The following is a 12,231-nucleotide window of genomic DNA, read 5'->3' as shown; positions in this document are numbered from 1 at the left end:
GGACCCTCCATGGCAGGCAGGTCCCATATCCAGCCCTGAGACACACCTCTAAGGTACAAAAGTCAAACTCAAAAAGCTCAAACTAGTTTTTTTCCCAGCCCCTACCCCCATCTCTGTGACTCTGGAAAGCTTTTATTATGATCATTAACATGGTCTTGATTTTTCCATGACAAACATCATCTAATCCGCCTGTGAGCAGAAGGAACCACAGATGAGCCCCTCACTTGTGTTTGTGTGGACGGCGCCTCCCGGGACACACTCGGCCTTCATGGAGGAGAGGCCTGTCCAGCCTCGGGGAACCTCGTGGAGCCCCCATCCAATGCCTGCATCTCAGCAGACCAATGGAATTCTCACTGTCCATTTTTATAATCCCCAGAAATTAATTTTTTTTTGTCAATCACGTGTTAAGTTTTTTTTTTAAACAGTCTTACTCAAGCTATGGTTGAGAAAGCTAAACCAGTGTTTCTCCCCAAGTTAAAAATCAGCGAACTGCCCTGCAGCCTGCCAGCCTTCACCCACAGAGGCTGGATGGCCACTGAGCCACCTCTGGGCAGGCCGCAATTGTAGCCTCAGACAGAAGCCCCAAGAGGCTACCTCCCTGCACCTGCTCTGGCCTCTGAGGCCAGTGACGGCCCGCTTTGGTCACCCATTCTCCCGCCAACCTTCCCAGTCCACTGTGAAGAAACATAAAACATCTAAAACACTACTGAGTCTGAAACCGGGGCACCTGGCCCATTCTGCTCAAACCCAGGGCCCTCGAGGGACACCGGGCCTTTCCCTGGTGGGGCGGATGCTGCACCTTGGCCTATGGAGGCTCAGATCTCTGACTCCCGTCTGTAAGGCCGCTGCTCAAGGCTGCCACCACTGGCCTGAGGTCTGTCAAAGTCATGCCGGGCCTGCGGGCTGTGGCCATCCTGGTCTCCATCTGCCTCATCCTCCTCATTGTGGCTCAGGAAAGCCAGCTCGTTCTCGTAACAGAAGGAGTTGGCACTGGGCAGCAGGAATTTGTTCTCCACCAGGTCCTTGGCCCTGCAGTGGGGTGTGGAGGGCACTTCGTAGGACTTATGGAAGTGGGAGTAGTCGATCTTGTACTGGTTCTTCTCCTCCAAGAGGACAGGCTGGAAGCGGTGGCCCCACAGGATCTCATTGGCCAGGCAGGAGCTGCGGGCCTGCGTGGTCATGGCTGTGGCCTCCACCATGCCCTCCAGGATGACCACGACCTCGAAGTCATCCGTCTCCAAGTCCTGCTGGCTGATGCCAAACAATGGGTTGGCCTCGTTGATCTCATGCAGGATGGTGATGCGGGACACAAGGAAGATGCGGTTGAGACCATCATCAAAGCTGACGTCGATGTTGATCTGGTCCAGCGGGATGTACTTGCCCTCCTCGGTGACCCGAGGCTTGATGAGCCGGTCCGCACGTGCACCTCCACAATGTTGCTCTTGCGCAGGTTACCCTCGCGCCACATGAGGCAGAGCTTGCCGTCACGCAGGGCCACCACAGCGTTGTGGCTGAACAGCAGCGTCTGCGCCCGCTTCTTGGGCCGAGCCATCTTGGCCATGATGGCGCCGATCATGAAGGAGTCGATGATGCAGCCCACGATGGACTGCGCCACCACCATGAACATGGCCACTGGGCACTCCTCCGTCACATAGCGCAGCCTGTAGCTGATGGTGGTCTGCGTCTCGATGGAAAAGAGGAAAGCCGCCATGAAGCCGTGCACCTGCATCACGCAAGGTATGCGTCCACGGCCCTCGGTCGGCTCCAGGTCACCGTGCGCCACGGCGATGACCCAAAAGATGATGCCGAACAGGAGCCAGGAGGCGAGGAAGGTCAGCGAGAAGATGAGCAGCATGTAGTGCCAGCGGATGTCCATGCAGGTGGTGAACATGTTGTCCAGGTAGCGCTGCGACTTCTCATCCATGTTGGCGAACTCGATGTTGCACTGGCTGTTCTTCTTGACGAAGCGGTTCTGGCACCGGCGCTGCATGTGCACCTTGCCGTTGCTGAAGCCGTTGGCCCCCGACATGGTGACCAGGTGCAGCCCATCCTCCTCCGATGACACAATACTGTAGGGGTTGGCCCTGCCAACCGAGGTCGTTCCGGGGATGGGGGGGCCCTGGCTCGCCCCTGGGCTGGCTCCATGGGGGACGGCTCCTGCAACAGAGAAGACAGAAGGGCTGGCGGAACAGGCCAGCCCGGCCCAGGCTTCTGCCCCCACCCAGGGCTCGGCCTTGGCGGGTGGCCGTCTGAACCCTAACTCACCCCCCACTGAGCTCTCCATCTTCCCTCCTCAGCCAGCCCCTCACCCTCCTTCTCGGCTTGGAAAACAGACCTGGAGCCTCCCAGGAGCTCTGGCCAAAAGCCTTGGCCTCATCCTCAGCCCATGTGAGTACCCCCCCTACCAAAGGCTCTGCTTCCAAAGTGTATTACGATCCTACCTCTTCTCCCACCGCCGTGGTCTAAGTCCCCGTCATCACCCACCCGGACCAGCACGGCGGCCACCTCGCCAGCCTTTGTGCTCCAGCCCCCACCCCGGTCCAGAGGCAGTGGGGGAGCCTGGGTGTCCTCTGCTCAAAGCCAGTCTCTGCTGGCACCTGCAAAGCCTGCGTGAATGGAGTCCGGGGCCCCTCAGCTCTCAGGCCCAGGCGCCTCCTCTCACCCGCTACAGCTCCCAGCCTGTGCGCTGCTCCTCAGGATGGGCCCTCACACTCTCGGCCCAGACACCATCCCGCTGCCTCACCTCCCTCAATCCCTGGCCTCCGTGCCCAGGAGCAGCTTCCTGAACGCATGGGAGACTGTAACCCCTCACCCAGGTGCTCACGGTAACCCCAAAGCACCAACCTCTGACACCATAACAGTAGTAACAGTAACGGGAAGGACAGGCCTGGGGTCGCACTCACCCACCGATCCCACCATGAGACCACTAGCCTCCCGAGCATCGTGAGTTTGCCGTGTGGTTCGCTGCTGTCTCATCTCCCGGGCCTCGAGCAGAGCCTGGCTCCGAGGATGCCCTCGTGATGCTTGAGCCCTGTGCTCCACGGCTCCCACTCTCAGCGCCCATATACCACAGCCTCCATCCGTAACTAGGAGGGGGTCCACGGGTCAGTGCCCAGAGGGGTCACTGACTGACCCCATCCCAGTGGCCTTCCCATCACTGCCTTTCTCAGCTCTAAATGACAGCATGTAGGGAAACACTCAGAGCACCACTGTCCTTGGCCCATTCGGGGGAGCATTGGTGGGCTTGTTGCAAACGCACACACACACACGTACACACACCAAGCTGTCTCAAGCATGTCCCACAGCATGACACCTGCAACCGGACACACTGCTTTCAGGCCCATACCCCACATTCAGCCCCCAGACTGGCTGGCAGCGGCCCCTCCCCCAGGGCCTCCTGGCTCCGGGCTGGCCTGTTGGTGCCAGGCCGAGGCACCTGCAGGCCAGAGGCCATGGTGCTCCCTGGACCTGTGGGCACTGAGTCCATCTAGCCCTTAGCATCAGGGCTGCAGGTGCTTAGGCCCTCAGCCTGGCTCAGCAGGGCTGAGCTGGAAGGAGGGGGAGAACCCTGGCCACCTGGCCTGGCCAGGATGCTGAGTTGGGCATAATCCTCTCCAACACTGGGGACCCCATCCACCCCAAATCCCTACCTGATCACACTGGGAGGCCAGTGTTAGACAAGGCTGGGAGCCCTCAAGTGCCCAGAAGACAATGAGGCCCTAGATAAGAAGGTCCCAGGGCAGCTGGTCCAGAAGCAGAGGCAGATGGCCGAGCACCCACCAGAATCCCAGAAACAGGAAGCGACACAGCCAGGGGGAGGCAACACTGGGATTTAGCCCCCGTCTGTGTGACCAGGTGCAGCCAGACCTCGGAGGGAGTGCAACATCTGACCTCTGCTTCGAACACCTGGGAGACAGGTGAGGGAGAAGTCCACATGAGCAGCCAGCTGCACATCCCTCCTAGGGTCTGTCTCCATTGCCAGATGCTTCTGAATCCCCAGAGCGGGCTCGTATGTAACACTCACGGCCCTTACTGCCCACTCCTCAAACTGCAGAGAAAGCAGGCCAGACACATTAGCACATGCTCTTAGATTATCCTTGCAAAACCCCAAGAAGCTGGCTGCCATCATTGCTTCTACCATGAATGGAGATTCAGAGCGGTTAACTGACTTCCCCAAAGCCACAGCCAATAAGCAGGAGAGCCGAAATTTGTACCAGTCTAGCTAATGCGAGGTCTCCTGTCATGGGCACGTCAGGCTCTGCGGGGGCCTCTTCTCACACTGCCACTGACCCCCGCAGCTACTCCAGCTGACCACCTCACCATAGGTCTGAGGAGTTGAGGCCTGGGGCCGTGATGGTGGATGCTGCTTCTGCCTAGGCCACGAGGCTGGGAGCCAGGGGTGGTGGGGACCCCGGCTTACTGTGCCAAGAAGATGGCTCAACCCCAGATTCCTGGGCCCTCCAGGCGGAGGAGGCCAGGGCCTGGGTACTTAGATGCTGGCGGCAGGCCGCTGGACCGCAGGGGGCAGGTTTATGTGGCCTGGATGCCTGGAGGGACGTCCAGCGGGTCATGGCTGCTCCAACTGGGGCTCTGAGCAGCTTGAGTCCTGCAAGGGACAGAATCAGAAGAATCAAAGGCCAGAGAGCCCACCTTGGCTCTCTGCTCCCATCAGCTGGGGAGCCCCACACCTGGACAGCTCCCAGGCTGAGATGGGAACTGCGGTGACTCCTGGTATTTCTCCCTGGGCTGGGCATCTGGGACCCACCCAGACTGTGTCCCACAAGCTTTGGAAACCCCTCTTCTGTTGTTGTTCTCTTCAAACCACACAGAAAATCAACAGGTTCACGTTCACACTTGCTCCCTTGCTTCTCAGCTAGCAACTGAGACTATGAGCAGAGTCACTGTTCAAAATCACCCAGAAACTAAGGTTTAGAGACAGAGTTGGAGCTCCAGGTATTGATCCAGTCCTAAGCTTTCCATGGCCCCATCCTGCCATGTGTGTATATGTATGCGTGTGCGTGTGTGTGTGCATGTGATTCTAGGGCTGTGGGGAGTCCCTCCCAGGCTCTTGGTGAATGCTGCTCCACAAAGAAAGATCTGGAGGAGGACCTATGAGTAAAAACCCCAACACCACAAACTTGACAATCGTCCCAAGGACACTCCACATAGACAAACACGGGTGGGGCAAGAAGGTCATACAGCCTTGAGATCTTTAAAGACTCGATTGAGGGGCGCCTGGGTGGCTCAGCGGGTTAAGCCGCTGCCTTCGGCTTGGGTCATGGTCTCAGGGTCTTGGGATCGAGCCCCGCATCGGGCTCTCTGCTCAGCAGAGAGCCTGCTTCCTCCTCTCTCTGCCTGCCTCTCTGCCTGCTTGTGATCTCTCTCTGTCAAATAAATAAATAAAATCTTTAAAAAAAATAAAGACTCGATTGAAGAAATGTGGGACAACATCCCCAACCAGGGATATGTAGGCCAGTTGCCTACACTTTTGCTCAGTGGATGCATACAGTTAGATCAGAAAAGAAATGTTATTAGATTTGTTTTGCTACAAGAGGCCTCAGCAAGTAAAGAGACCAGCTCCCCATTTCATAGATTTGAGAACTGAGGCTGAGACTTGTCTCAGGTCACAAAGCAGTTCATGGGATTGGATGAGACAGTAAAGGCAAGGGTTAGGATCACTGTTGGTAGACGCCCAGGTCAGCCAGTGGGGAGGTGTTGTCTGGAGGGAAGCGGAAGAGAGGCCCCTGGGTGAGCTACCTGAGATAAATGAGGTGACTTCAACACTGAAAGTGGGTAGTGAGGCAAGTCCAGCAGGCAGAGAAGGGGACAGTGCAGTGCACGGACCCAGACACCTCTGGGAGAGGGAGAAGCTGTTCCCAGCCCTGCTGTCTCTTGAGCCCACTTCTCTGCCAGCCACAGCTCTGTGGACACAGACAGACTCCCAGCCACCGGGGCATTTGAAGCACAACAGGGCCTGGACTGGGAGCTTTTAGAGAGGCAGCAACCACATGACCCAAAGGTGGGGCCCAGAAGTCACCGGGAGGTGCCCCTGGATGGAGCAGGACATGCCATGGCCTGTCCCCTGAGGCTCTGGGCACCTCAGGTTTCGGCAACATCTGGCAGGGAAAGAGGGCAAGGTGGGGGCCCAGTCTCAGATGTCAAGAAAGCACTAGCTACAAGAGAGGGAGGAGCTGAAGTCCCCCCTCCCAAGCCTTTCAGCTGGCTGGAGTGCTTCAGAGGCAGGAGCGCACTGACCAGTGCCCACTGTGCGCGCTCTGCATGCCCAGCCTGGTTCGAGGAGCCCCAGTGACCTCACTTAATCCCTGCAACAACCTTATGACTATAATCCCCATTTTCCAGATGAAGAAACTGAAGCTCAGACTGAGTCACTTGCCCGGGGTCACATGGCCCCTAAGCAGCAAGTTCCCCGCCTAGAAGGTGGAAGAGAAACCAACCCCCGTCGCCCCCAGGCCCCAGGGTCAGACCGCAAGCCTGACACTGAGTTCCCGACTCAGTCCTTCAGGCCCCGAACCGTGTGACAGTAAGACAGACAGACAGCCCTGAATCTCGGCGCTGAAAGCAGAGGTGAGCCCCTCACGGGCGCCTGACCCATGGCCCATGCTTGGAACGTCATGGGATGGGGCACTCACTACCTCGTGATCAAAGCCTACAGTGGGAAAAAAACTCCTCCGAGACCCCGTGGTTCCGGGACAGCCAGTGCGTGGCCTGCGGGCAGCTGCCACCACCTCCCCCGTGTCCTGGGACAGCCTCTGCAACTCTCCTACTCTAGGAACTGCCAACATCTTTAGTGAGAGAGCTTGATGAATCCAATCTTCAAGTTGCAGGCAAGGAGACTGAGGCTCGAACAGGGCTCTGGGACTCTGTCACACCGGAAGTGAGAGCTAGGGCCAGGCAGGGGCAGGGAATGCCCTAGTGCCTGCTGTTTGTGGTGGGGGGCCGGCACCAGGGAGTGAGGGGGCTACCCAGGGGCCCTTGAGGAGGCCAGGGTTGGCGTGGAGGGGAGCCGGAGAGCTGGGAGGACTGTTTCCATTCTCACAGTGGGGAAGAAGACGACCATCTCCTTGACCCCTTCCAGGCCAAATTCCCTTCCCCTCCCCAGAGCACAGACCACCTTTGCCTGCAGTGCACACCACGGCCTACACACATTCAGAGTCTACACAGTGCAGGTTTTCTGGGACAAGCCCATGCTGGGTGCAAGGAGAGAAATAGCCAGACTAGTAGGACAGTGGAGATGGTCACTGGTCCCCATGTGCGCCGGGCCCTCACCACCTCAGGGCCTGCCTGCTCCATTTCCAACCACTGATACTAGGCTTTTAGCCCGAAAGCTCTCTCTGGCCATTGGCCTGCGCTGGGCTCCCACATCAGAAGGGCTAGGGAAGGAGCGCTCCCAGAGCAGGCTTCCTGGAGGAGGCAGCTCCCTGCCCCCAACAAGCATACTCTGGGTGTCTGGTCTACACTGCCTCCCCAGACCCAAGCCTCCTCTCTCAGAAGTCCCCCAGCACCACTGGCCAGTGGGGCTCCTCCTCTTCTCCCAAACCTCTTCCTTCCTCCTGTTCGCCTCCTCCTCCCCCTCATTCTCCCCTTCCTCCCCCTCATCCTCCTTTCTTCCTTTGCCCTCCTCCCCTCCCCTTCCTCCTGCCCCTTCTTATACTTACTCTCCCCCTTTCTCCTGTTCCTCCTACCTCCTTTCCCCCCTCCCCCTTCTCCTGTCTCTCCTCCTAGGGTCATTTGGCAACCTGACCACTTCCCCAGTTGTCTGAGCCAGAAACCTGGTCTCCTCTCTGCTCCAGCCTCCATACCCACTCCCTCAGCAGGTCCTATGTGGTTTGACTCCTGATTTCTCAAAGCTGTCTGCCATCTAATCACCTACATCCTCCCTCCAGTCCAGGCCACTCCTGTCTGGACACACCAGCAGGCCTCTAATGGGTTATGCTGTGGTGTCCCTCTGCCCCACATTCTCCGACCCGCAGATCACAGCTAAAGGGAATCTTCAGACTCCTCCCATCTGTCAGGGGTCAGCGGAACCGCAGGACCTTTTCAGATCCTCCAGCCCCAGGCTCTTCCTGTTACGGCCAGAAGCCACCCTCTACCTGGTGTGAGAGTTGCCCTGGCCCAGGCTGCATAGCTGGCCAACCTCAGAGGCCCAGAGAGGCTGGAGCAGGCCTGGCTCAGAGGAAACACTCACCAACCAGACGAAGGGAGGAGGAAATGCGCAGCGGAGAAGCAGATGGATGAGGAATGTGCCAAATGACACAGCGATGGACCATTGTATGAGGTGAAAGACTGGTGCACAGGTGGACGTTCAGGGACATGATGAATACATGGGACTGATGGGTGGATGGGCTGGTGGGTTGTAGCCAGAAAGATGGATGGGTTTGGCGGACAGAAAATAATTCAATGACTTGGATGGATGGCTTAGTGGCTGGATGAAGAGATGGATGGGTGGGCGGGCAGGCAGATGAGCAGACAGATGGACGGCCAGATGGATGGGTGGTGGATGGAAGGACACAGTGGTACTTGGGTGCACGGGTGAGTGGCTGGGATGGTGGGTGACTGGCCGGGAAATGGGTGAATACGTGGAAGGAAAGATGGCTGGATGCGCTGGGTAGGTGAGTGCACAGGTAGGTGGACGGCAGATGGATGGGAGGTGTGTGGAGCTAGGCTGACAGAGGGTTAAGGAGAGGCTGGAGGGGAGAGGGACAGGTAAGTAGACAGATGAGTGTCTGCTTGCCAGATGGCTAGATGGATCAATGCCCATCGGTGACCTCCATTTACCTCTTGATTCCTATCTTCTAAGTAACGGTGCTGAGCAGGCAAGTAGCTGTCTTCAAGGCTGTGTCAGCAGCAGCTGCCATTTCCCAGGCCCCAGCTGGAGAAGAATCGGTTGCTACAAGACCCTAAAGTTAACAGAGCAAAGCCGAATTACTATAGATGGTGCTGGTCTCCTCACAATGGCTCCAGAGTCTGAGATTTCCGCCTAAACCCACATTTCTGCTGCTTCCCTCAGGGTCCCGTGGGAGGTGGGAGAGGCCTCTGGCCCACACCTCTGACACCCACACCTTCGCAGCTTGCGAGTCTGTCTATGAAACTGTTCCAAACCAGCAGAGGGCAGAACAGGATGGGTCCCGGGGGAAAATTACAGCTGGTAATTATGGAGCGCCCACTGATTGCCAGACACTGTGGTAGGTGTTGCAGGGACATTAGCTCACGTTATCCTCACAACAATGCCACAGGGTTGGAACCATCCCTGTTCTCATTCCAGAGAGGTGGGCAATGTGGTAATTTCCCCAAGGTCACAGAGGATCTCAGGTCCCTAATCTGTGCTCCTAGCCTCCACCTGCAGAGCCTTCCCAGGGCTAACCACAGGGTTCAAGCATGGATGGACAGAAGGACAGACCGATGGATGGATCATGGATAGATGGATGGATGATGCGTAGGTAGGTGGGTGTGTCTGTGGCTGGATTATGGACGGATGGGTGGGTGGGTGGATTATGGGTGCATGTGTGGGTGTGTGGTGGATTACAGATGGACAGATGGGTGGGCGTGTGGATGGCGGATGCTAGACAGACCGATGAGTAGGTGAGGAGAGGAGCAAGTGAATGCATGGGTGGGTGGGTGGATGCAGTGGCGTGGTGAGTGGGACAGATGACTTTACAGATGAGTGCATGGGTGCATAAATGTCTCTACGGATCGGTGCATGTTGGTAACCTGTCAGACACTTGCCTAGGGCGTACACACACCCTATGTCGTCCCAGCAACCCAGAAGCCTCACTTTTCCCACTGTCAAAGGGGCCCTTGCTTTTCTCCCCACTGTGCTGTGTGGATGGGAGGACAGTGTGGCGGGAGGGCCCTCCGTGAGCTTCCAGAGGCAGACCCACTCACCTTCCCCCACCTCCCAGCCACCGAGGCCACAGAGCCCCACCCCTTCACAGCTGAGCTGGCTGCCGTCCACTGTCGCACTGACTTTTCTGGCTGGGATCAAGGGCACTGTGGGTGAGTCACCCCCACATCATAAGCCTCCTGGGGCAGGTGACAGCGATGGGTTTAGAGGCACACAGACCTGGGTCAAGTCTTCTGCCCATCACAAGCCATGTGACCTTGGGTGACTCACTTCCCCCTTCTGGGTCTCTGCTCACTCCATAAGGGAATGTCCTTCTGGTTCCTTTTCACCTTCCAAGCTCTTATCTCAAGACTCCCTGTCCTCAGCCCCCTGCTGCCCCATCCCTCACCATTCCCTGAGCAGTGGCTGTGGGTCTGCAGGGCTCCTCTCTTAGCCCCGACACCCTGCAAGTGATGGGGAAACTGAGGCCCAGGAAGGCTCTATCATAGACCCACATCACACTGGGAATCTCCATGGCAAAGACTTGTGCCCAAATCCCTGATCTTTGCCCTTCCCCTAGAATGGGCCGACACTGTGCCTGGCCTGAGGGCCCATTCCTGTCTTCAGTTACTCCAACTTTTAGTATCACCTTGAGGGAGGGCTTCTTGTCCTGGCTGCACAGACACGGTAAATTGGGGCTCCCAGAGGCTAAGTCACTTGCCCTGGGTCCCCTGGAGCTGGAACTCCAAAAGATGAGCTGTCACAGGGCAAACTTTTAGGGGGAAAGATGTGAGACGGTCCATCCCGCCCCACTTTCTGTGGGCCTGTTTGGTCCTCTGGCCAGCCCCAGGCTCTCTCAGTCTTGTTTCTGATGCCCTAGTTCCTAAAAGGGCTTTCCCCAGACCCACAAACCCAATCACATGTGTTCTCACATGTGAGGAGGGCAAATTAGTCCCACTCTCCAGGGAAACAGAGGCTCCAAGCAGAGAAGTGACTGGCCCAAGATCACAAAGCCACCGAGTGAGTGGCATTTTGGAGATAGGAACTCAGGTCTCTGGACACCCTCTCCAGTGCTCCACCTGCTACCCTGAGATGACCACAGTAGCCCATGATGTGAATTCAAACCTCTGAAGTTCACCAAATGCTTTCTGAGTCATGAGCACGGTCCCAGATTGGATCGGTTGGGGGGTGGGATGGAGCTTGCACATAACATGGGAGCAACCCGAGCCCAGACTGGCCAGACTGGCCCTCAGACTGCCAGGCAGCGAGGGCAGGGCCTGGATGGACCCTGAAGCTTCCCTACTTCCCCTGCCAGTGCCAGTCTGTCAGCCAAGGCCAGGGCTAAAACTGCCTGGGGACAGGGCGAGGCATTTCCCCTCCCTGAGGGCCAGCTTCATCCTCCACAAAATGGGCTGATGACACCGGCCCAGCGGATGTGCCCATGCAATTCAGTGTGGTAAGGGAGATGAGCTCTGGGCACAGGGCCTGGAACAGCAGGGCCCTGCAGGAGGCAGCTGTCACCACCCCTGATCTCAGTCCTCCCTGGGGGGGGGGGGGCGAGTGTGTCAGTGAGCCCTGATTCCCTAAGCCAAGGCCTGGATGACCCCAGCTCAAGAAGGGCCCTTCCTGGGCCTCAACCTCCTCCGTTTGCAAAAGAGGTACAGCCTACCTACCTCCAGACAGTCAGGGGAGCAAAGGGAGGCCCTGTCCCGGTGCAGACCTGGGGTAAGGGCCAGCCCCTCCAGGGTTCTCTGGAAGGTTCTCTTGCAGGGTCTGAGAGCAGACATAGAGATTCCCGAGAGGATGGAAAGGTGGCATATGTATCCCTCGCCCTCCCACGCAGTCCCGTGTGACCCTCTCAAGATGCACGCCAAGAGGCCAGGAAGCAGGAGAACCAGGAGCTGGCAGAGTCTGGAGCCTGGCTACCTCCCTCCTCTGTGCCCAGCAGATGCTGCTGCCACCACTGCAGGCAAACCTCAGGCCACTCCTGCTCCATGGCCTGGTGACAGGGCTACACACTCTGATCCAGGGACAAGCTGGGCCAAATGGCCAGCAGAAGTGGACATCTGCCTTCTGAGCCCCAAGGTGAAGCCAGGGCAGGAGATGCTGGCCCCCAAGTTCGACAACAGGTCATGCCAGACACTGGGGAATGTTTGGGAGGGTATTTTTATCTTGAGAACATTCTTCTACAGCAGGTGGGGATGGGAGGGAGACAGGTTGTCTTTGGCCCCAGGCCTCTGGATGTAGCCGAGGACAGAGGTCCCTGGGAGCTCTCTGCTAGAGGGCCATTAGAGACCCGTCCCGAATCTTCCACCCCGGGAGCATATGGGATCTAAAGGGTCTTGGGGCAGGTGTCTGTCCCTCTCTGGGCCTCCCTCGTACAGTCAGCC

The 12,231-nt window shown here is 57.7% G+C and overlaps 1 protein-coding gene across 1 annotated transcript; it reads right to left on the bottom strand.

Annotated features, from left to right (window-relative positions):
* Nucleotides 1-815: 815 nt before the first annotated feature.
* Nucleotides 816-8,800, bottom strand: LOC125092685 (ATP-sensitive inward rectifier potassium channel 12-like). Its single transcript, XM_047717043.1, is given in 5 exon segments — nt 816-1,414; nt 1,417-2,157; nt 4,321-4,417; nt 4,419-4,606; nt 8,797-8,800. Coding segments are annotated over 4 exon segments (1,590 nt in total). The 5' UTR covers nt 4,572-4,606; nt 8,797-8,800.
* Between the last annotated feature and the right edge of the window lie 3,431 nt (nt 8,801-12,231).

This window comes from Lutra lutra, unplaced genomic scaffold (genome assembly GCF_902655055.1).
Source record: "Lutra lutra unplaced genomic scaffold, mLutLut1.2, whole genome shotgun sequence".
Taxonomy (NCBI): Eukaryota; Metazoa; Chordata; class Mammalia; order Carnivora; family Mustelidae; genus Lutra; species Lutra lutra.
This window is presented reverse-complemented; position numbering and strand designations above follow the sequence as displayed.